The sequence below is a fragment of the Eretmochelys imbricata genome, chromosome 16, assembly GCF_965152235.1.
Source record: "Eretmochelys imbricata isolate rEreImb1 chromosome 16, rEreImb1.hap1, whole genome shotgun sequence".
Taxonomy (NCBI): Eukaryota; Metazoa; Chordata; order Testudines; family Cheloniidae; genus Eretmochelys; species Eretmochelys imbricata.
The window spans coordinates 24,336,775-24,361,985 of NC_135587.1; the positions used below are offsets into that span (position 1 = coordinate 24,336,775).

General features: G+C 39.6%; 1 protein-coding gene across 8 annotated transcripts in view; it reads right to left on the minus strand.

Annotated features, from left to right (window-relative positions):
- Window positions 1-25,211, minus strand: part of DENND1A (DENN domain containing 1A) — a 413,337-nt gene that overhangs the window by 228,648 nt on the left and 159,478 nt on the right. For all 8 annotated transcript variants that reach the window (XM_077835776.1, XM_077835774.1, XM_077835772.1 and 5 more), the window contains exons 6-9: window positions 19,337-19,406; window positions 18,044-18,124; window positions 14,344-14,397; window positions 971-1,081 (exon numbers count right to left, since the gene is read on the minus strand). In XM_077835776.1, the coding sequence (XP_077691902.1) occupies window positions 971-1,081; window positions 14,344-14,397; window positions 18,044-18,124; window positions 19,337-19,406 (316 nt within the window). The remainder of the gene's footprint in view (window positions 1-970; window positions 1,082-14,343; window positions 14,398-18,043; window positions 18,125-19,336; window positions 19,407-25,211) is intronic.

The window sequence follows — 25,211 nt, forward strand, 5'->3', positions numbered from 1 at the left end:
TCATAACGGAAAACAATCAATACCCATTTACAGAGCAAACAGAATGAAAACTTAACATTTTCTTTTATACATAAAATCACGATCTTATTGACTGATAAAACTTCAAATGCATAATGCTAAACTTTGAACTAAGTCAGGCTAGGTTTTTGGTATTGATATGCAGCCATTTTTAGAAGAGACAGCACTTTGGAGTGCTCAGCAGCTTTCATCTTTCAGATGCTTGATGGAACCTAAGTAGCATTAAGCCTACATCTTATCAAACAAAATTGCGAAAAATGTGGTTCTCTAACGTGTTAGAGCTCACCATCTGGGTTCATCAAGAGAAGGTCACCAGAAGTTCTGCCTGAAAGAATCATTTATCTATTTTTCTTTCAAATAAGCATATGAAAAAGGGTTTTACTAACATGGTGTAAATGTTATTATACAGCATCTGTATCAAGAGAAAAACTTTTTCATTCAAACACTTGAGAGGCCCGAGAACCTCAGAAAAGTCATCTTTGCTATGGGATTTTCCACAGCCCAAGCACAGTCATACGTTTATTGTTTTTTTATCTATACGCACCTGATTTCACACAGACATTTTTTAGCCAGAAATCAGGTATGTTGAATACATCCTGACAGCATACATTTACTTCTCTCTTCTGCAATTCCCTGCTTCTGTCTGCTTATGCGAATGTACATAATGATTGTATGGCTATTAATGATTCCAGTGATTTGTGATTATTTCTCAGTATGCCTACAGTGCCTCATCTCTGCATACAGTGTCCTTTTAAGTAGGGAAGAACTCAGAAGACTGGCCCTTTGTCATATTCATTTATACAATAAATCCAACTTTAATACAATATTCCTGCCACCCTACAAACAGTTTTAAATCTGTGTTTACGCAAATTCTAGGTATCCCAGATGATCTCCAGCATGACTGGCACTTTTTAAAATGAATTGTCAAGAGAATATTCTGAAATTTACTTACAGTGCTCAGTTTACTACAGCAGATGAGGATGCGACGTTCATATAGCATACTAGCGTAGAGATGCAGCATGTTGTTGACATCGACGGCTACAAAATACTCTGTCAGATTTCTCTAGGAAGAAAGATGAGAGAGTTTTTGAGAAAAACTTTACAAATACAAATATCTTCAAGATAGAAGAGAACCTTAACTTCATCCTTCAATCAAACTGCCACCAGAAAGTGACCTACAGGAAGAAAGCAATACGTCAGCTCAAGACTGGGGTGATTTTGCTGCTACAGCCTGTGCTTAGTTTTGTTATTTTTTAATTAATGCTCCCAAATGCTCAGATTTCAGAAAGTTACACAGCTTAGTGTGATTTCACTCTCAACTCCTGCAACTTAAATATGGAATGAGGAAAATCTTTTGTGAGGAAAATAGGTTCTCTTATGCACACAAAATATATTCCAGAAATCTGACAGTAGCCACAAATTACAGCTACTGGAGATTTCTTATTCAGCTAACTGAAATTAGCTGACCATGTAAAAATCTGCTAACGGCACAATTTACTCCAGAGCAACCGTGAAAATAGGGAATATACCAGAAGCGTTTAAAATACAATCCAAAAAAATGATTAGGTAGTATTTTGTGAACATTAATACTCTCATCACCCTGGGAAGGAGAATCAGAAAGCATCCCTATACTAGAGATTGGAAAACTGAAGCAAAGGAGAGGGGAAGCATCTTTTGCAAGACTATAGAGCATGTCCATCTAAGAGACAGAATTAGAACTCAAATACCCATTTTCCAGTCTAATGCTCAGCCTATGTATTTATTTTGGCTTATACTACAATGAAAAAGCAACCTATCCAACCTCTGCATGCTCATTAAAAACGTAACATACAGAGTGAAACTTTAGATACACCTCTCACACAAACACAAAAAAGGAGGGCAGAGCCAGGGCTCCTTGACCACTACCGCTCCACTGCCATGTCTATTGCTGAATGTAGAGGGAATGGCAGAAGGAGAAGTTACTCACCTTGTGCAATAAATGGAGTTCTTTGAGATGTTTGTCCCTGCTAGTGGTCCACGTTGGGGTACTAGCACCCCAGGCGCCTTTGATCGGAGATTTTTTGGTAGTAGTGCCCATTCAGCCCAAGCATGCACCCTACATATCCTTATGCTCTGTACCAAGGATATATAGGGCTGCGTGAGCAAACTGCCCTCAGTTCCTTCTCCACTGCAAAGTCCCACAAGAAGAAACTCTGAACCAGAGAGGAAGGAGTGCTAGCAGTGCATCATCTGTAGTGGGCCACATCTCGGAGAACTCCAGTTATTGCACAGAATGAGTAACCTCTCCTTCTTCAAGTAGTGTCCCTATAGGAGCTCCACTTCAGGTGACTTAGAGCAGTATGCTCAACCTAAGGAGGCAGCTTTGGATCAGAGTCCAATACTGAAGACAAAACAGCATTCCCAAGGGCAGCATTTGATCTAGAAAAATGAACCATTGCACAGTGCTTGGAAAAGATGTATATGGATGTCCAAGCTGCAGCGCTTCAGGTCTCCACAATGGGAACATTTTTGAGTGAAGTCATCAAGGTAGACAGAAATCTTGTGGAATAGACTAATACCCTAAGAGGAAACTGAATATCAGCAGATTTGTAACAAGAAATAATACATCCCGAAATCTACCTAGAGAGGCTCTAGGTGCAAATTGTGGACTCTTTGGACCTGTCAGCAGTTGACATGAACAGTCTTAGAGATTTTCTAAATCACCTGGTTCCGTCCAAATAAAAGGTTAACTCCTTCTTGACATCTATTGTGAGGAAGGTATCCTCTCTGGTCTGATGTGGTTTTGGGAAGAAAACCAAGAAATGAATGACTTCATTGATGTGAAATTCAGATGATACATTAGGTAGAAATTTAGGATGCAGATGTAATGAAACTTTTTCCTTGAAAAACAATGTAAAAGCAGGGTCCGCCATTAAAGCTCCCATTTCCCTGACTCTTCAAGAAGTGATGACCACCAAGAAAGCCATTTTCATGGATAGGTGAAGAAGTGAACAGGTGCCCAACAGTTCAAAAGGAGGTTTCATAAGACACTTAATTACAAAGTTTAAATCCTAAATGTGAAAAAAAAGGTTCCTCAACTCCTTACTGAATCTCGCCATGGTGGGATGAGCAAACACTGAAAGTCCCTCAACAGGGAATGAAAGGCTGTTATAGCTAGGGCCCTACCAAATTCACATTCCATTTTTGTCTATTTCACGGTCATAGGATTTTAAAAATAGCAAATTTCATGAGGTCAATTAATTAAATCTTAAATTTCACGGTGTTGTAATTGTAGGGGTCCTGTCCCAAAAAGGAGTTGGGGGGGGGGGTCACAAAGTTATTGGGGGGGGGGAGAGGGTTGTGGTACTGCTACCCTTACTTCTGTGCTGCTGCTGGTGGTGGTGCTGTCTTGAGAGCTGGGCAGCTGGAGAGCGGCGGCTGCTGGCCGGGAGCCCAGCTCTGAAGGCAGAGTCACCGCCAGCTCAATGCAGGAGTAAGGATGGCATGGTGTGGTATTGTCACCCTTACTTCTGCGCTGCTGACTGCAGAGCTGAACCCTTGGTCAGCAGCCACCACTCTCTGGCCACCCAGCTCTGAAGGCAGTGCAGAAGTAAGGGTGGCCTCCTAAAATAACGTTGTGACCCCCTGTAACTCACTTTTGGGTCAGAACCCCCAATTTGAGAAACACTGGTCTCACCCACGAAATCTGCATACTATAGGGTAAAAGCACACAAAAGACCAGATTTCATGGTCCGTGACGCATTTTTCATGGCCATGAATTTGGTTATGCCCTTATTATAGCCACCAAGTGAACCCTGATGGAACTCTACATAATCCTGACTTTTTTGATACTAGCAGATAGTCAAGGATCATTGAGAGTGAAGAATGCATGGATGAAAGATGTTGATGGTCACACCAGTGGTGAAACCTTTTTCTTTTCTGCAAGTAAGAATTAGGCGTAGATGCTTCCATACTATTTAATAACACCTACTGAACAGGAAGTCTCTATCCCCAAGAACCATCAAGTAACCAAGCCCAATTCCCAGGATGGGATGGACAGTTCAACCGGCATCTTGAGAGAGAAGACTGAGATTGGACAGAAAACTCATTCCCAGACAAATGGCAAGGTAAATCAGGTAACGATACCAGGCCTGTCTGGGCCACACTGGAACTATTAATATAATCTTGGCTTTGTCCTATTTGATCCTGTTTACTACCTTCAATATTAGGAGAGTGGATGGAAATGCATAGAGAAGTTTCCTTGTCTATGGAATCAGGAAAGCATCTCCCCAAGAGTAAGGGCCAAACCCTCTCTCAAGCAAAATTGTCTGCACTTCCTGCTAATAATGGTGGCAAAGAGATCCACTTCTGGAAATCCCCAAGTCAGAAAAACATTATTGAGAGTCAGAGAGTCCAGCTCCCATTCATAATCATGGGAGAAGTGTCTGCTGAGATTGTTAGCTATGGAGTTTTGTAGCCTGGAACGTAAGCTGCTGAAGTGAGGGTGTGATTGGCTATACGCCAGTTCAATAACTTTATTGCTTCAGTAGAAAGGGCATCTCCGTGGGTCTATTGATGTAGAAAATACAGACTATGTTGTTCTGTCATGTCCAGACGTTTTTGATCCTTTTCATAAGGTGTAACTTAGCACGGTGCTGTCCACCCCAGTCATTCACTGCTTTCACAACTAGAGAATAAGAAGGATGGGAAAATAAAAATTCAGAGTCCTTAGCTGGGACATAATATTTTTTACTGGAATGCTTGGAAGTTGGTGGTATTGTTACCAGGGTCTGCCAGATGGTCTTAGCAGGGTCCAACAGAGCCATGTTGATTGGAAAGACAACATGAGCAGAGGATGTCCATTGCAGAATATACAGGAGCTTATGGTGAGACTCTCTGATCACCTCTAATGGGATCTGTAAAGAGACTTCAATATGTTTCATTATGTCTTGGAACTGTATGATATCATCAGCCAGAGAAGGTGAAGGAGCACAACTGTCTCATCTAGAGAAGATATTTGTTTGTGGAGTAGCCTCCTGCTCTTTAAAGGATTCCAACACCTGAAGTAATGGAGGGAGTATAAATAGGTGAGGAGAATATCTCCTTCTTGGTCTCCACATCAAAAAGTGTAGGAGCTTGTGAAAATTGCTGTCTATTGCAGCCCAAGAATCCAGCATGGCCACTGAGAAAGTACATAAGGCATGGGAGGCATCCCATCCAATGCTGCTTGAACTAGTGCAGAGGGGCACGAGTTCATCCCAGAAGTGGCTCCCCTCTTTCACCAAAAGTGGCAGGAGGAAAGTCCCTTGGATGGTGTATAGGGGAATCCTGCACTGATATTTGGGAATTGAAAGAGAAATCCTCCCTGTCTAAAGGAGGAGCTCTACCCATCTCAGAGGGTGCTGGAGAACAGAACAGTACCAGGAAATAGTTCAGCCTTGGTGACCATGTCATTCTCAGTACCAAGAGGCATTCAGACTCTGGCTCATCTGAAACAAGGAAGTCTTCGGAGTATCTGAATTCCTGTGGCACTGTGCGGGGTTGAGTTTGTACAGGGAAAGGTTCCACAGTCAGTACCAAGGACATAGACTGCTCTGGTCTTGTCTGATGGAAGTATACAGTACTAACAAAGATGGCTGGGGAAGAACAAAGACAGTATGAGAAGCATGGCATCTCTCCCATTCTGAGGACATGTTGGTGGCCAGTTTATATATAGAAGATACCAAAAGAGTTGTAGGTACTGCCCTTTTAGAAGCAGAGTGCTTAGACTCCTTCACTATAGTGCCCTCATCCTGTGGTATGGAGGAGGGTCTCGGTACTAAGGCATTTGATGCCTTTCATCTTAGATGAGCTCAGAGCCCCAGGTGTAAGGTTCATATCAACGGAGCCTGGAGTACCCAGTGCAGGACACAAGGTCTCCAATGTGGACTTACTTTGAGGAGACTGAGGCTTTCCTGAAGTGGACTCTTTAAGAGGAGAATGAGTCCTCCAAGGCTCTCTCCTGAGCAGATCTGGGAGAACATGCAGATGTCAACAGGGCATTATGCTAACTCAGACGCCAACATCCAGCCAGAATCTCCTGGCCTCAATCTGAGGCCGGATAGAGAGAATGCTCCATCATTAAGAGTCTACGTTTTATCTCCTAGTTCTGCTTTTGAATGCTGAACAGACAGAACACTTTTGAGAAATGTGTGTTTCTCCCAAGCAGCAGATACACCAGGAATGCCCCTCACTGACCGGGATAGCTTCCTAGCAAGCAAGGCAACATTTGAAACCCAGAGATCCTCGCCTACCTTGGGACAATGGGGATCACGAAAGAAAAGACCACCACCAGGAGGGAAGGGATTACAAAAACAAACCCCTGCTACAATCAAAACAAAGTATAGAATTAATTTAAGTATAAGGAAAAGGAAAAAAAATTAGACTAAGGCATAACCTTTGTATAGCGAAGTAGGCACACTAGCGCTTCATCTCAGGTTGAGGTGGTTGAGAAGAAACTGAGGGCCATTCGCCTGCACAGCTCCATAGATCCTCAGTATGGGGCACGAGGATGTGTAGGGTGTATTTCGGGGCACTACCACCAAAATTTTTCAATCAAAGGCACATAGGGCACAAGTGCCATAAGGACACTACTCAAAGAATAATAGACCAGGTAGGGGCAGGGCTACTGATACTGGCAGCCAAGGCAAGATCCAGGCAGATACAGAGCTGAATTCCTGTGAATGCTTCCTGCAGGAACACCAGCACAGCTCTTCTCAATGCTGCTGCTCAGGTTAAAGAGTGACCATGCAACATAATTGTAACTTATGCAGCTCTGAGAAAGAAACAAGCTACATCATGCAGCTATTTACCCAACTCCCTCTCCTCCCCATCCTAGAGGGCCATGCTCCCTTGCAGCAGGCATTCCCTTCTGGGCAGCTCTGCCAGTGTTCCTTCCACACACTGCAGTGGGGAGAAGCACATGCTACTGTTTTACTTGAGTAGTGAAATGGCTCATGAATGACAGTGAGTAAAATATTAGTCACCCTTACTTACACCTTACTCTGCAAGCCATCCCAACTGAAATTAATGGAGTACTAACTCATGGACTAAGGTGCTTCTCAGTCTGAGCAAGGCTGGAAGAAACAGGCTCTTAATTTGCAGAGAAGGTTTAAACTCAATGCAAGCTGCATTTAAAAGAAGTTTTAGAATAGGAAGCTTAATCTGATTCAGGGCACACCAGAAAAGACCAAATTAATGGATTTGACTCAAAATAAATTGTTTGTGGATGTACTATAGGTTGCTGAAAGGTAAGTATGCATATTTATACAAACAGCACATGTGATAAAGCAAAATTAAGACAAATCATTTGTTCAAGTGGGATCTTAATCGTCATAGAATAAAGCAGAACACAAAAAGCAGAAATCAAATAGGATGTAGAAGCTTAAAGAAGCTCAGAAAGCCCATTAGCACTTTTGACAGATCCAAAGATAACTCTAAAACCACCAATACTTGGCCTGAGGAGTCTGCCAAGAAGCTTCATACTGTGCAAAAATATGTTCCACAGCTTGCCATCCAAATACAAAGGAAGAGCTAGAGACAAAAATTACGCCTGATTTTTGGAGGATTTTTGTGGTGATTTTTAAAAATAAAATATTCAAAAATAAACTCACTTTTGTTAGTAAGGAACAAAAAGGTATAAAGACATCATTCAGGTCTCATTAGACCCCTTGTTATGGAAAACCTATGGCCACATACAGGTATATTTTTAAAAAACAACACACTTTGCCAAAACCCCATTAAACTGTCATGTACTTTTTCTGTATTTCTCGGCCCATCTGTGCTGATTAGCAAGATATTTGTGTCTAAACAGAAGCTGTCTCCTTTAAAGTTCTGCTTTCCCCACACACCCATCTCTCTGTGATGCCAAAACACAGCGCGTGACGACACAGGTTTTTCCAAGTGGTATGAATCAAGATGTTACAAATATTAGGGGGCCCATTCTTCCCTCAAGGAGCATGCAACTTCCACTGACGTTAGCAGAGTCGGGCACAGCAAAAGGAGTGTAGAATCCCTGAATTCTGCCTGAACTGAATCAACTACACAGAAAGTGAAAGCTTAAAAGATTAACAAAAATCTATCAGCAGAGGCAAATAAAGGAAGAGAACTGGACAATTTAATGGGGAAAAGTTGTTAAGGTTTTGTAAAGTTTGCCTAAGCATGACAGTGGCTTTTTGAGACATTTATATATCTACATGTGGAGAGTTTTATATGGTTTTATTTTTCCTCTCTAAAGATCTGCAAATTTCTGAAAGTGGAGAGAGCACCTATAGAACATGCAGGATCCATGGCACGATACTGAGGCTGGGCAACGCATGTGCAGTGATTTGCACATTTATTTATAAAAAAAAGATGTCATCTTTAAAGAGAAAATTGAGATAAGTTCAAAATAGGTGGCTACACCTCCTAAGTTGCTAAGCTGAAAATGAGTAGGAACCAAGCTGCTTGAAAACAGAGAAGTCCCAATGTACTCAGTACGGTTGTTATGTATTTGATTTCTCACCATTTAAAACTCTCCTTGGACATTAAAGCTGAGATTTCTCAAAGAATTTAAGGGAATCAGGTACCCAAATCCCATTAAAAATCAATGAGATTTGGAAGCCTAATAACTCCTTCATGCTACTTTCACAGTCCCACCCTAAATTCATTCAACAATTACTCTTTTTTTATTGTTAATAGGTATGTGCACTTTTTGTTGATTTTATTCAGGCCAAAAGATCTCACTCCTGCTTCCTCCTCCTTCACCGTCATCCCAAAGAGAACTTCTCAATAGGATTACAATTGAGTGTACCCCCTTCTGTGAAATGGAATAACAACTGGGGTCACAAATGTAATAGTAAGTGCACCATAACTTCTATGTATGCTAAACTGCCATTAAAAATGTATATGCATCACTGAAAAACAAATTCTTTCAAACTATCATAGCTAGTCACTCATCTCTAGGTCTAAACTTCATTTAATAGTCTTTTGTAAATTTCCCTTTTGGAATAGGCCAGATTTATTTAGAAGCACATTTTCTTCCAAATGTCACACATTTAAAAGTTGTTCTTCAAAGATCTATCAGTTGCTTAACATATTAAGTAATCCATAATATATTTTATAATGCCAGGATGTAGCTTTTGGAGGGCAGGAAAGAAGAAAGAGGTGAGTATTCTGTTACAAATGGTCTAGCTATAGGAATATAAAATTACTAGTTTGAAAAAAGTTATGGAACACAAGAACTTAAATCAGATACATATATTTTAATAAGTGAGATATCATGCAGTTTGAGGTTGTGATGTAAAATGCAAAGAATATATATCACAGCACATCAGAAAGAAACTTCCATCATCTCTGAAACAGCTAAATTACCTGACAAATCTGAAATACAATGGATACCGTGTGTCTAACACTACTTGGTAATATATTTCCTGCAATGAACCCAATTTGTTTATTTCTGAAAGTCACAATGCATTCATAAATCTTTCATATATCCTAAGAAATCTTTTGAAATAGTGAAATCTCAGGTGTTATATGTAACTGTCCACACTAAATGCTTTTGTGGATCATTAACCATTCTGGTCTGACACAAAGCCAGATAATTACGACAAGTTTGTTAATGTTCCAAATGGAGTTCTATGTGATTCTCCATTAATCATTACACACAACTTCAAAATCTAGCACTACTAAAGATTTGTTAATAGAGGCTTAAAAATCTAATTACTGCCATGGTATGTGGCATTATTAAAAATGCAGGTCAACTGTTTAAAAACTATAAAGATTTATGTTCCTTTAATGCCTTTATATTATTGTCTATATAAACCACAATCCTACATGAAAGTTACCTTGACAGACAGATAAAACCCGAGTGTGCAATTACACAATGATATTCATTAGCAAAGAAAAGCACTGCTTTTATTAAGTAGAAACCTGAGAAGTAGCTGAGAATCATCTTTAAACAACAAACCTTAGACTAAGGGTTTCATTTTCAAAATTTGTTTTTATTCTTTTCTTACACTGAGACCGAGATTGATGAATTTGCATAAAAATTTATTGGACTAAGTTTATCACATCAGTTGTTGTTTCCATTTTATTCCCATGCCAGCAAGTTAAAGAAGTATGGGTTGGATTAATGGACTATAAGGTGGATAGAAAGCTGGCTAGATCGTCCGGCTCAAAGGGAGTGATCAATGGCTCCATGTCTAGTTGGCAGCTGGTATCAAGCAGAGTGCTCTAGGGGTCAGTCCTGGGGCTGGTTTTGTTCAATATCTTCATTAATGATCTGGAGGATGGTGTGGATTGCACCCTCAGCAAGTTTGCAGACACTAAACTGGGAGGAGAGGTAGATACGCTGGAGGGTAGAGATAGGATATAGAGGGACCTAGAAAAATTGGAGGATTGGGCCAAAAGAAATCTGATGAGGTTCAACAAAGACAAGTGCAGAGTCCTGCACTTAGGACGGAAGAATCCCATGCACTGCTACGGACTAGGGACCGAATGGAGTTCTGCAGAAAAGGACCTAGGGGTTACAGTGGATGAGAAGCTGGATATGAATCAACAGTGTGCCCTTGTTGCCAAAAAGGCTGATGGCATTTTGGGCTGTATAAGTAGGGGCATTGCCAACAGATTGAGGGACGTGATCGTTCCCCTCTGTTCGACATTGGTGAGGCCTCATCTGGAGTATTGTGTCCAGTTTTGGGCCCCACACTACACGAAGGATGTGAAAACATTGGAAAGCGTCCAGCGGAGGGCAACAAAAATGATTTGGGGACTGGAACACAGACTTATGAGGAGAGGCTGAGGGAACTGGGATTGTTTAGACTGCGGAAGAGAAGAATGAGGGGGGATTTGATAGCTGCTTTCAACTACCTGAAAGGGGGTTCCAAAGAGGATGGATCTAGACTGTTCTCAGTGGTAGCAGATGACAGAACAAGGAGTAATGGTCTCAAGTTGCAGTGGGGGAAGTTTAGGTTGGATATTAGGAAATCTTTTTCACTAGGAGGGTGGTGAAGCACTGGCATGCGTTACCTAGGGAGGTGGTGGAATCTCCTTCCTTTGAGGTTTTTTAAGATCAGGCTTGACAAAGCCCTGGCTGGGATGATGTAGTTGGGGATTGGTCCTGCTTTGAGCAGGGGGTTGGACTAGATGACCTCCTGAGGTCCCTTCCAACCCTGATATTCTACGATCACATCAGTTGTTGTTTCCATTTTATTCCCATCTGTCTCCTCTGCATTCTCTATCAGAACTCTCTATTCCCTCCATTAAAGCCCCCATCATCCACATTGATACCCACATTGCTGGGACCACATTATTCCCTTTGAAGCCTATCAACACCAACCAATGATCCAAAGGAAATGCTTTTTAGCAACACAAGGCAATCCCCTCTCCTTCAGACTGAACATTAAGCTTTCAAAGTGTTTCCAAGTCCTTCTGGTCCAAAGCCTTTTCTTTTATAAAAGCCTTGATTCACAAGCATTCATCATGTCTCCTGTACAGATATTTTGGGAAGTTGGCTCCTGCCTTAGAACTCAAGCCAACGTCACTTGCAGATGTAACAGACTGAAGGTAAATAAAACTATACATTCTGAAACCAGTACTGTGTGGTATATCCTGTATCCTATTTTAATCTCTGCTGGTGATTTATTATTTGATCACTCCCAACTCAATCTCTTTGTGACTCAACATACCCATCTGTAAAATGGGAATAATACTTCCCAACCTTCTTGGTGGCCTCACTGTAAAATCTTTAAGATCATTAGATGAAAGAAGACAAATTAGCATTAAAACATTATCACCACCACCACTTGGGAAAAGATACCATATTCATTCAAACCAGACTGACTGCTGATTTAGCTTCAGGACGTAAGTCCTGTATTACTTCTAATGTATCAAAGTTCTAGGAAAACCAATGCCATAAAAAATAAATAAAGCATGTGTTTTAAATTTAATGGTAATGTAAAGATCTACAGAAAAGCGGGTAACTATGTATATTTGCAATGGGAAAAACAAAGGACAAACATCTGCTGCACAAACTCACCAAGCAACACACTAATAAATAATTAGAAGGTCTGGCTGGATTCTTTATTTTTATAACACAAATGGATTTTTTTTTTTTTGGTGCAGCATCTGACCTCAGAAGGTTTTGTCCTTTATCTAGCAGCAAGACTTTGAGATGTCAGGCAGGCAGATTTGGAAAAGGCCCACAACAAGGAGGTCTAAAGAGTGGTCAAGGCCAGCAAATGTCAGCTAGGTCCTCTCTGTGTTTGACACTTGCAGACCTCTCCCCTGATGACACATCTGAGGTATGGTGAAATCTGTACAAGACACTGTACGAACACTGGGCTGAAGTGTATCTCTGAAGAAACCACTCAAAAAAACCCAGAAACCGAGTAAAGTTCTGCTCAACCTTCATTAGAAAGCTATGTGGTATGCAATGGACCTTTATTGGTCCCTTTGTGATCATTTAAGACAGTCCCATGGTCTGCTTAAAAGGTCCCTACCATGCTCCTCCATCCCAATTTGTCTACATGGCCATCATCCTTAATAATCTGCATCTGGATACTAGACCAAACTCTTGATTTGTTGCCTGCCACTGTGTAGGTATGGCAGAGAGGAAGCATGCTGTCTTCACAAAAGAGGAAGTTAGCCTTAAAACCTCCTACCAGTGTATCCACCAAGCTGCAGAGAAGTCCAGAAAACTGGAATTTATTGCCCCAGCGCTTAACCAGAATTCAGACACCAAATTGTGAAGACACTAAGAACACACCAGTGGGGCAGGATAGAAAATGTGGGAGAAAATACCAAAGGTGATATCTTGAAAAGTCCAAGGAGGTTTTATACAAAACAACTGCACTTCACCCCTTCTGAAGCCCTAGCAATTTTGGCATTTTAAATATTATGGTCTTCAACTAGAGATATTTAAACTCATCATTAACATTCTTGACTCAAAACAATAAATAGCGTTATAAAAAACTTCAGAAAACATTAAGAACAGCTTCAATATAGTGTATTTTTCAATCTTTCTGATCAGCTTAATTTTAAAACAGAAACTGTGTCTCATAAAAATGCACAGTCAGTTACTGAAGTTATACTTTTGTTCTGCTTACCGAGTCTGAAGCATCATTGATGGCAGCAGCAGAACTATGGAAACCGGGTATATTAACTGTAGTTGGGAAACCAGCAGAGGGAGCACAAAACTTTAATTTGGGGGCAAGTGGGTTGGAAGTGACAAAAGCCAGGGCTATTTTATTGTTGGCTCATGGTGAAATTGTAAATTTTCTTAAAAAATAAAAAATCTTTAGGATTTATAAAACAGGAATGTACACAATTTTAACGTATCTCAAAAACTAAAGTTTTTGACAACATACCTTTCTAGTTTGCCTGTTTAGGTAAAAGTGAAATAGATAAAACTTCTCATCTGCCTCACTCATTCATACATATGCACAGCTGCACACACTCATACCTCCTCTATCCCAAAATGGTCTGCCATGGCGTCACTTTGAAAAATACTTCACAGATCTCTACTTGATAACAATTCAGTTTTAAATAGATTATTATAGTATCTGACATTGGCAAATGGCACTTAGAAGGCTGAGCTTCCTTAATTGACAGACATTAGCAAAAATAGTCAGTTTTTTAGTCAGTCAGTTTTGGGTGGGCTGAAACTGTAAGTGTTTCTCTTAAATAATAACTTTTTATCAAAGATATTTTCATTCATTCAAACTAAGTTTGCCTTGCAAACCAATCAGAAAGCAGCAAGCTTTATCAATAGTGGTAAGAAACAGCCACTAAGACACCTATTGCAGAATAAGCCATTTTTCTGATGAGCTATTTTATTTTTAAATATCCTTATTTTTGGGAACACTAATTATTAATGTCTGCATCTCTGAAAATAAACATCTTGATTTCACATTTATATCAAGAGACCATTATTCTGTCACAACTTCCCATTCACTTGATATTTTTTCTTAATTAAATAGACAATTTAATCTCATCATATGACACTGAAAATCATTTGCTCTAGAGAGAATACTGGAGAGAAGTTTTATGGGGTTAATTTACAGTAATTACAGAAAAAGCTAATTTATTGTGTCACTGGTTAATCCTGCAGAAGCAATTTAGCAGCAGACATCCTGTAACACAATTTGGTACAGCAATATTTAATGTTTGAGAAGATAAACAGTGGAAGAGTTTCAATATCTAGTACGAGTTCACAAAATATCGTGTAACAGGAACTACTAGCTCTAAGTGAGGATAGTTTTTTTTATCTTGCTGTTCTTGAAATTAAAAGGAAAAACTGTAAAATGTATAATCCTCTATGCTACTCACATTTTCAGGGATACTAGGAAGCTCTGTGATGTCAGGCACATTAAAGTAAGAATGCTGGAAAGGAAAACACAAAATTATTTTTGCATAGTTAAAAGAAATACAAAATATTGCTTGGAATCAGTAATGTGTTGAGCCCATAACTGCAAACTAATATATAACAACATTTTATATCAATTACCAATTAGATCATTTTGCCATTGATTTCAAAATTTAGATTTTTTTCTCAAGGTTAAAAAAACACTATATCGAATGTTGAGTTACAAAGTATCAAATATCTTTAAAAGGATAAATTACATGTAATTCTTGTACTTCAGATGTATTAATACACATAGGTCATAAATAGTGTGAGGCAATGTCAGAAGAACTCGAAAGCTTTCTGTAATTCAGACCATCTTTCCTCAGCCCACTACAAGATCCATGTCTGAGTACAGAACATACAACAGCTAGCTCCTTTTTGGCCTAAGGTAGTACAATATTAATATGTTTCACTGTTTAGGCAACAAAAGAGATGGAGCTGTATCTAAAAAGGGCTCCTACTTTCAGAGAATGAAACTGACTGGTAATTCACCCTTTGTGTTAAACGAGGGAACTCTCATAATTACCCTCCCCAATCGCTGTAGGAAATACAAAGAGTTCTGATGCAATAACAATGGTTGCTCTTGATCTCCTTGACATATCTCCTTTTATATATTATAGGATTCTCCAGTGGTACCTTAAGAGTGTTCCTGATGACTGCTTGAGAATGATTGAAGCTCTGCAAAATTATATTACCTGGCAGAATAAATGAGAGTTCCTCTAGGGAAATATATACCGTGAAATTAAAAAAGCACCACCATTTAAGAAAGCAAACAACTTTTGGGAATAGGATTTTTTTCTAACTTAAGGTATATAATTTATTAACTATTCTCCTGCTTATTGTCTCTTGAATCCCATGGCTAATAGAAACACAAAGCAGCCCTGTGCAATGCATATTTGCATTGCTATGTGGTTTGGAAAGTTCACAGTAGATGGTGTCAAAAACCTGCACCAAATAATGCTCCAACCTGCCAAGTACCCCCTTTAGATGCCCTGATCTACCACACCAGATAGACAAACTACCAAGTTTGCATATGGCAAATTTTGTCCATAGCAGATGCTGTTGCTTCAAGTCCAGCTGGTCATGGTTAAGACATGCATAATGAGCAGATAAACATCCATTCATTGTTATATCAAAAACTAGCCCAAAAATAAATACAGAGCTAGAGAGTTGCAGTGGTAAAAATATTACTATATGGGAGAAGAACCCATTATAAACATATAATGTCATTTCCACATTTGTAAACATACAATACAGAAAAGCCCTGACTGTAAAGATGCAGCAAGTTTCAGCAACTGTATGTGACTGATACAATAACTGATTGTACAGACTACGAGCGATAAAATTAATTAACAGTGTTATCTAACTACAGAACTTGGCCACTGCAAAGAAACATCAATGCGACTTTTAAAATGTTTTTTTTTAAAAACATGTTCAATGATTAAATGATTGTGCAGCACAAAGAAACAAAGCTGAACAAATTATCTCTTCCAGGTGCAATAAATGGTTCCACTACGGGTCGGAGGATGACAACAAATGGGAATCCATTCTCTATTACCAAAATGTTTTAAATCAACCCACAGAAGTAAGAGGAGGCTGGAATAAGTACAAAAAGTAAGGAAGAGGTTTGTATGTTACATCAATTGCTAATGTTGCCATATACTGAAGGCCATGTGTGCAAAGTGAAGTACATATAAGTCTTTGCAGGATCAAGGCCCATATATTTTTCATTCATGGCTTTCAAATACCAAAACTCGCAATTTGATATCCTGTTTTATGGTCAGTTTACTTCATCCATGGCATGTTAAAGAAGATAATGCTGTTTGAGTAATTTAACTGGAAAGCTATTTTGCGTACACCTTTTTATTTTTAGCTATTTGAAAAACTGTCTAGTTTTTATGTTGGTTTCCTAGTTTCATGATGCTTCACACCACTGCAATTTGTGAATTGCTTAACGGAGAAATTTACTTGCTTTACATTCCAGGAAACTATTTTTGTTTTATTATTTGCTACTTTGATAATGCAAGACATTTCTGATGTTCTTATTTTGGGAAGCGAGGGTAGTTAGACACACTTTGTATTTTTGTTTGTAAGTTAATATTTTGTATATTTTATATTATTTTGAATTTTATAATGTGTTATAACACTGGCACTTTATTTTGTGTTAAAGTTTTTTGGGGGCTGTTGTGCTCTTGTAATGTTTCCACAAGTCACACAATTCTATTGTATATAGTGATTTATCATACATTCCATACTTCATGAACAATTTTTCGGCTGAAATATCTAGTAGCTGAAACAGCTACTTTGACTACAGATAAAACTGGTATGCAATGCAGACTTTAGCTTCCCAATGTGTCACTATTTTAATTTGAATTGAAAAGGAACAGAGGAAATGGAATATGGAGACTACACAATTAATAGGAAAACACTCCACAAGCTCTTACAGATCCATCAACTTGTAAACAGCTAAACTAAAATGCTTAAATAGCCCAAAACAAAAGTAGTCCCTAAGCTGTCCTTTGATATTCTTTCCTGCTCCAGTGCTCATGAAATGTTTGAGGCAAGGGGAGACCAACAGCATTCCTTGAAACCACTGGTATGAAACAACTGAAATATCCCAACAGATCATCCTGTCTCTGAGACAGCTTGTCCTCTAGGTCAGGCAGACATGCTGTTCATACAATAGCTTTCCCTGATAGGACTAGGTCATCTCCACTGCCAGCTGGTGACCTAGCTAGGCCAAACAACTGCTACCTGTCGACTGACATTACAGGGTGGAGTGATGAGAGTAAGCTGTTTGTAGCCAGCAGTTAGTTTTAAAAGGAGGGGGAAAGGGAAATGAAAGAGGGAGACAGATAAGCAGAGCTGTAGCTGTACATCAGCAGTTCTAAATGTGAATTCTAAAAGCCCAAGCAGCACACAAAGCAACATGTTGTTGAGTATTTTTCACTGGCTCTTTCGGTTTTAGCAATTGCTGCCCAGAACACAAGGTTGATCCGCAAACATCAACTAGAAGAAAACAAAGAGAAATCTTTCCCTTAAAGCCCCACCAACCCAAGCGTAAGTTCTTCCACTAGTTTTTCCACTAAGACTGTAGCAAAATATAACAACCTCAATGCAAGTGTGAGGAGGAGTAACTAGGTGGGAAGGAAGGAAAAACCACCAAAATCACATGCACCAAAGTGTTAGTGCTCAGAGTGTTGCTCTGCCAGGCAGGGAACTCGGAGTTTGCTTCCCAGTCTTGTTCCTAATGCAGGCCAGCAGGGGCTGGGAGTGCTGCAGAGATAGGCTCATGAACCCCAATAAGAGGAGTGTTGTGTTGCTCAGCAGTGACCCCTCAAGCTGATAAGGAGCAATGCTCACAAGTGTCCATACAGAATCCCACCTAGTCCTCTACAGATCAAAGGATGGGGACTCTTTTCAGGATTAACACTAGGGAAACGGAGAGGCTCTTCAGGGCTTTAACAGGAAAGGGGGAATGCACAGCTCCCTGTCCCTGAGGGAAAACAATATAATCTGCTACAAGACTCAAAAAGAAGAAAGCGCTGTTTTGATGTTTTTCTCTTACAATGTTACATAATGAAAATGTGTCTCCTTAGTTTGCTGCTATTTTCCCTCACTTACCACACTGAGATGAACAGGTGTTCCTGGGTCAGGGATGGGAAGTTTATGAAGTGTTTCTAGGAGTTCATTCCTCTGACTGTCCTGAAATAAAAAGGTACCTGCTTAATAAAGGAACACTAAACAATAAATTGTCATCTCATGCCAGTCACTGAGATGTAAGTATATGGGTGCTCTGAGGCTAGATCACTTGCAAATGTGAGGAACAGATGCCAAAAGGATTTATACGGTAGACTCAAAGGAAATGACACTATTTTCTATGCAAATATCCTGGCGATATAAAATGCTGCTTTTAGAAACAAAATACATCTTCCCACATGTAGGTTTCTACGTTTTGAAATCTTTCAAGAAATCAGTGAGGGAACCATCCTATGCATTACTACGATTTCATCCCAGGGAGGGCCAGCTTCCATAGCAACTCTTTCATAACAGAAACTATTTGCTTTCCGCTGAAGACATCATTATAAAAAGGCAAGCGCTCCTTCTTCTTCTAATCTGTACAAGTGTGATAAAATGCAAAATACGACTATTACTGGAGAAATGGTAAGGGAATCAAGGCAGTAACATATGACAACCAGTCAGTTTATAACAGTACTGCAGTAGCCTATCGTATCTGAAACATACATGATACATACAATGTCTAAAGTTTTCTACAATATGCACAATCTCCATGCACCACCAACTTTCGTTTATAGTCCTAGAACTGACCCTTAATATTTTCAGTTCATATTTTGAATGAAATATCAAAGAGCATACTTGAATTCCACAACACCACCCCACTTTTAAGTGCAAAGGTCTATGTCTTCTACATTGGTAAGACAGATGGGATGAGCAACAGGAAAAAGGCCTTTTGCCTCAGCAGACCTCGTTTCAAATCTGTATCGGGGCACCACATAAATAGGTTTAGAGAAGACATCTGTCCAACACTCCCGGAAGCACAGTCTGTCTGTCTTCCCGGAGGCCCAATACCAGAACTGCAGGGATGCTATGGCCATTATTAAGGTACATTAACAGAATTCTGGAGGAACTTTCATGGTACTTGCCTAACTAAACTGTACCTGGCTCTCTCCAATGACTCTTTCTTGGATACCAAAACTAACCTAAAATGTGTTGCATTTCTCAAAGCCCTTTTCATGAGAGTAGCTAAGTAGATCATAAAGCCCATTCTATAGGACTGTATGGTACAGATTGACAATTCAACTGGCTATTCTCTTATGAGCATACTGCCTATATGGTTAGTTTTCACCCTATCTAGGACATTTAATGTTTGCAAAATGAGAGAGCTCAGAAAAGTACCTGTCCTTTTGCTGTATAATCTGCCAAGATGTTGAGCAGCTTATAAAAGACTTCAAACCATGGGAGATAACTAAAAAACAAAAAGGAAAAAGCACAACTGTAAGTTACTTGAAAATATCATCATGTAATTCTAGATTCGCAAGTTTTGCTATACACAGTAGATGCATCGTTAACAAAAGCCACACCATCTGAGCTGACACTTTGATAAATGGCTGGCAGGAAGGTAAGCTAGTACTCTCTCCTGCAGTGGGTGTGGCCAGGAGGGTGGGCCATTGCAGAGCAGCATGTATCGGCCACTGGTCCCCTTCCTTTGATTGCAGAGCTTCTAATAATCACTCCTGGAGCTTCTGGCCACAGCATGGCACCACCATGAAAAGCAGCAATGGGTGAAAGTAGGTCTAAGAATCGGAGAAATCAATGCTGGAAATTCATAACAAAGGCCACCATTTCCAAACTCATTTCACTGCACATGCAACAAATGGATGATCATACAGAAGTCATAACTGTCTGTGCAGTCATTGGTAACATTCTGGAATTGTTTATAAGTGCACATATTGTTGGACACTTTTTTAATTATACAAAATTTTCCCATACTGCATGCTTAATTACTGACCCTAAATGCAGCTGTTGGGGCCATAAAAAGGGTAGGAAAAGGTGGCTGTTCTGTAATTGGATCCTGCCCCCCTCTTTTTTATTACAATAACATTATTTGCATATTCTTTAAAAAATTATTTCTTTTTACAATGAATCACCAGAATGATGGGTATACTCTCTTACCCAGCATCTATAAAATTCCACTTATTCAAGCTGTAGTTAGACCAAGAATACTTCTTACCCTGAATGCAAATTTGCCTCATTTATAGCATATCAGTTCTTTACAATAATCAGTAACGAAGAGTCAACTTTCAAAGGCGCGAACATGCTGAAAATTATGTATCTGCTTTTTCACACTGTATGGCTATTTAGTACTGCTATGCCTTCTAGGGACATTTCCACTGCACATAAACAAGGACAGACAGCTAAGACACTATTCTGTGCTGTAGGAAGCTTTGCTTGGATTTTGTACCATTCTTGCATGGCAAGGATCTTTGATTATTTTTTAAATCTCTGCAAGGAATTTTCCCTAAGCTATAGTGAACAGAGAAGCTAGGAGTACGAAGCATAAAGTGATTTCTCTGTTAATCACAGATGTCTTGTGAAGCAAATAAAGTATATTTTTGATATAGTTGGACAAAATTTACAGCCTTTACACAATATGACTACATCCTGCCAACTGTAAAGAAATCAGGGCCCCTATGGTTACTAACTGTACAGCTTGTAGTAATAAATGAAGTGAGAAGCAATATACGTGACAGATAAAGTGAACAGCACTCCATCATTAACATTTGTTTTGAAGCCAGCAAATGCTACTGTAAAATTTAAGTAGCTTATCAAAATATACTGATAAGCAACTTAGCTTTTCACATTATATGACAGTACTATCGCTTATGTTAATATGTTTCAAATGACTCTGGGAACCACATATTGACTATTGCACAGACAGAGAATTACCACTTTAAACAACGTTTAGTTTGGCATCACAATGTAAACATTCAAGAGGGATTAGACAGATAAGTTTCTCTCTTCCCATTTAGTTAAATAAACCTCAGCCGAGTTAAAAGCTATTATAATAGTAACAAGAAATCCTTTCAGAATAAGACTCCTGCACAGAGATTAACAAGAACCTGGTAAACAAACCCATACAAGCATCAAAATATATTTTTCAAAAGAAGGGTTTAAGGCTGCTTTTTTTTTTTAAAGCTAACAATATTAAAAGAAAACCTACTTCAAGGAAGACATGCTGAATTAGACTTAATCGGGCAGGACTTCTTAGCTGAAAATGTCATTTACAAAATCAAAATTATAATATTTTAGAAGTTTTATTTTTGTTTTAAACTAGTTTTCTGTCAATAGCTTATAAGTAGTAAATGAGAGAGATTCCAATTTCTAATTTTGACTGGGTTGCATCCTCACAGAATGCTTGATAAATATAATCTAACCAATCTCCTCAGAATGAGACATTTAATGTTTTAATAACTGCTGCAAGGTAGCCCTTTAGAAATCATCTGGTATTCAAGTTTGAGTCCTTTTGGTACAGAGTTTGGGGCTGGCTGTGGCAGCATAGTTTCAATGCACCTTTTTGCACTGACTGATGCTTATCTAGTGATGGCAGTGTTGAGGTTTTGAAACCAAACTCTGGGTTGTATGCTTCTTCAAAGAGCCACTGTTTTCCCCTGTTGGGAGGCCAGAGTTCACAGCTGAACCTTATCTTGCTACAGAGCCAACAGAGTTTCCTGTATTGCTTCATTAAGCCAAACATGCCAACTCTATAGGTTTTATTCAGTTGCCTGCAAGGACATTGGATCCAAATTCCATTTTAACTCTGTCAGTCAGCAGCTAGTCAATAGTTTCTGTATACAAAAAAGTGCAGATAAATGTTTATATTTACACATTGCTAAAATGTCTGAACTGACGGTCATTCTGCACACAGTTTGGGGTGAGGGGAGGCGTACTGCCATTTCTATTACACTTGCTCACTCCCTATTTTTCCTTACTGCTCATTCATCTCTCTTATTGGACATGGTTATAATCCTGGCCTGTCACTTTTTACTCCTATTTTGTCCGGTCTCTCTCAAGTAATATTCACAGCTCAGTGTAACCGATCTAGTTCAGTATTTTATGGTTTTAAACAACGTTACAGTTTGAAAATTAGCATCTCCAATTTGGGTGGTGATGAAACGCATTCATGTTTCATACTACAAAGCTGGCAACATCACAAGAATGTCGGGCACCCATGGCTATTAGGGAGATATATAAGAATCTTGCAGGGCGGGGGTGAGGGGTGAGTGGAAGAATGATACAAAAATATCCAGAAATTAGAAACGTTGCTGTTTCAAACAGGAAATTATTAGCAAACAGAATTACAGACAACATAGAATGACTTTGCCAAACCAACACATCTATAAAAGGTCTAGATGTTTAGACTACCGTTTTCTATAAGGTACAGTATTAAGCATACAAGAGAATGCCTTTGGGGATCTGTGCTCTGTTTGCTAAGCTGTCACGGACTGACTCCTTGCTTTCTTACCAAGCTTTATGTAGCCAGTGGAGAATCCCCATGAGACTCTGCATTGCCCCTTTCATCTGGGTATAAATGCAGCAGGCTTCTAGCCTACAGCAGTTGTCTTAAGACACGGTCTTACTTCAGTGTACGAGGCAGACCTGCGGGGAAGGAAAGGATATTTCTACAGGCTTTTTCCACTCCCTGTATTTTGCTTTTAGAAAGGCAAAATTTGCCTGACTGGTGTTCAGATAACTGGGATGGGTGGGGGAATTGGGGGAGCACACACACTACTCCTTAAAAGGGTAAGGATTTGGGTAGGAATCAGAGATAACTTTATTACTGTCAGGTAGAGTCAAGTAGTAAGAGCAATGGTATAAGAAAAGAAACAAAATATGCACACAGCCAAGAGCATCTTCCTTAAACACAACCATATTATGGAGCTGCAGATATATTATATATAAGTAGGGCAGTGAGAGAAGATCTTGATATGTGACAGCAGCATATTTCTCTCACATGCTCGACTGCCCACTAGTCTCATATATTAACTGCAATTAAAATCATTACATAATTCAGCATTAGCTTTAGAATTTAACGTCCCATTAATACACAAACGTACATTTCCAGCTTCTCAGTTTTGGAAAGAAGGTTATTTTTCTCTGTAACTGTTTAATAACTGTGACTTGGAGAAGATTAGATGTCTTCTTTGATTTCAGATTATTTGTGTGACTGAGGGAGATTTCTCACCAAGAAAGGAACGATCCCCTTCTCTGTTATCACTGGTACAATGTATGAGGCAGTACTGGTAACATAATGCCCTTAGAGTAATGGCACCTCCACAGAAAATCTACTGTAATTCCATTGTATTTTCTGTGTTACACACTCATCCTCTGAGGGTCTTTCAGCACTTTATTGGAAATGCTACCTACAAACTCCCTTTTACAGACCCGAGAATTCTCTGCCATTCATAACATTTAACTACATATTTAAATTGCTGTGGCTGCAAAATGCAGTGTGTTGGTAATGCTTAATTTTGTCAGCACAGTACACCGGACCCTCGCTAGAATGCGGGATTTGGGATCCATGTGTGGTACCACGTTAACGCAGGGACCGCGTTAAAATGAATTCCAATTAAAGTAATTAAATTTGGGATCCATGGCCGCGACTGCATTATATGCGAATTCGCACTACATAGATGCGCGTTCTAGCGAGTGTCCTGTGTAATTGCCAATTTTTCACACATAATATTTGAAAAAATTGCAAATGTAGTGTATCTTAGGTTCTCCTAGGTCTCTCTCTCTCAGATGCTTGGCTGGCTGGTTCTTACTGTCACGCTCAGGGGTGATCACTACGATCACCATATGTGGGGTCAGGAAGGAATTTTTCTCCAGGTCAGATTGGAAGTGATCTTTGCGGGTTTTCGCCTCACTCTGTAGCATGTGGGTGAGGGTCACTTGCCAGCTTTATCTGGGTATATCTCACAATCATTTCCCTTGTGGGGACCTTGGGCACTGGTGCATCTCAGACCCTCCTATTCTCTGCCTGTGGTACATAATAGTCTAATCTCCTGTGGACTGTAAAGCTTTTATCTAATTTTGGTTGTTGGGTTTAGGATGCGGGCGCTGGGTGGTACTGGTGGCCTGTGATACACAAAAGGTCATACTAGATAATCTGGTGGTCCCTTCTGGCCTTAAACTCTATAAACTGAGCACTTCACAGCTTTAATGTGTTTACCCTTGTGGTAATCCTGTGAGATAGGGAAGTGTTATTATCCTACATTACAGATGATGAACTGGCACACAGAGAGGTTAAGAGACATGCACAAGGTCACGAAGGAAGTCTGGCCGAGCACAGAACTGAACCCAAGCCTCCAGATTCCCATGTTGTGCCCTAATTACTGGATCATCCTCCTTCTTCCTGAATAGTTTAAAGGAAGACATAGGACACCTTTGGGATTTTCTTTCAATTGACAGATATATGTAGAGTGATTTTCACATAGAAGCCCATTTCTACAGTTTTTACATCTCTCTCCATAAAATACATTAGTCACTACACAAATTTGTAAACCTTTCAGATGCACTGTAAAGCTCAACAACTCTCCTTTTGGGAGACTGAAGAGGGGAGTAGAACTAAGGATATGGGCTGATAGTTGTTTACATACAAGTTTAGTATTATTGTGAGCAGAAATCTAGTAAGAGTCAGAGGCAGTCCATTCCAATTGTATTTTTATATTGTGTATTTTAAAACACCCAGAGCAATGGATGGGTGCCTTGGAAAAAATCAAAGGAAATTAAATGATATGCATGTCTATACACACAGAAAAACAAAGTGACTTGTTCTCTATAGATGCACACAGACAGAGTGATGCGATGGATTGTAAAGCCAGGTCATAGAAACAATCTGATTACGCACCTTTGGGTGCCTCTCCTGTACTCTGCCCAGTAAGCCATCTCCATCAGCACAACCTCTGCCTGCCTCCATTAGAGATTTTTCTCTCAGTACTGCCAACCTAACATTTAATATTCCATAACATTTTTACTTCTTCCTCCCGAATGGGGAATTTTGCTTCTCCTTCTATCCCCAAAAACACACTGGTGTGAGGTTCACGTGTGAGGTTCAACAGTGACAAGTTTAAGGTTCCAACAACTCATGACCCTTCAAGACTAAAAAAGGAAGCTTTATCTCAATTGGGATAAAAGATGTCCAGCTTTCCCATGGGGCGTATGAAACCTTCATCTAATTCTGGAAGCTTCCTGTGTCATTTTATGCACAAAA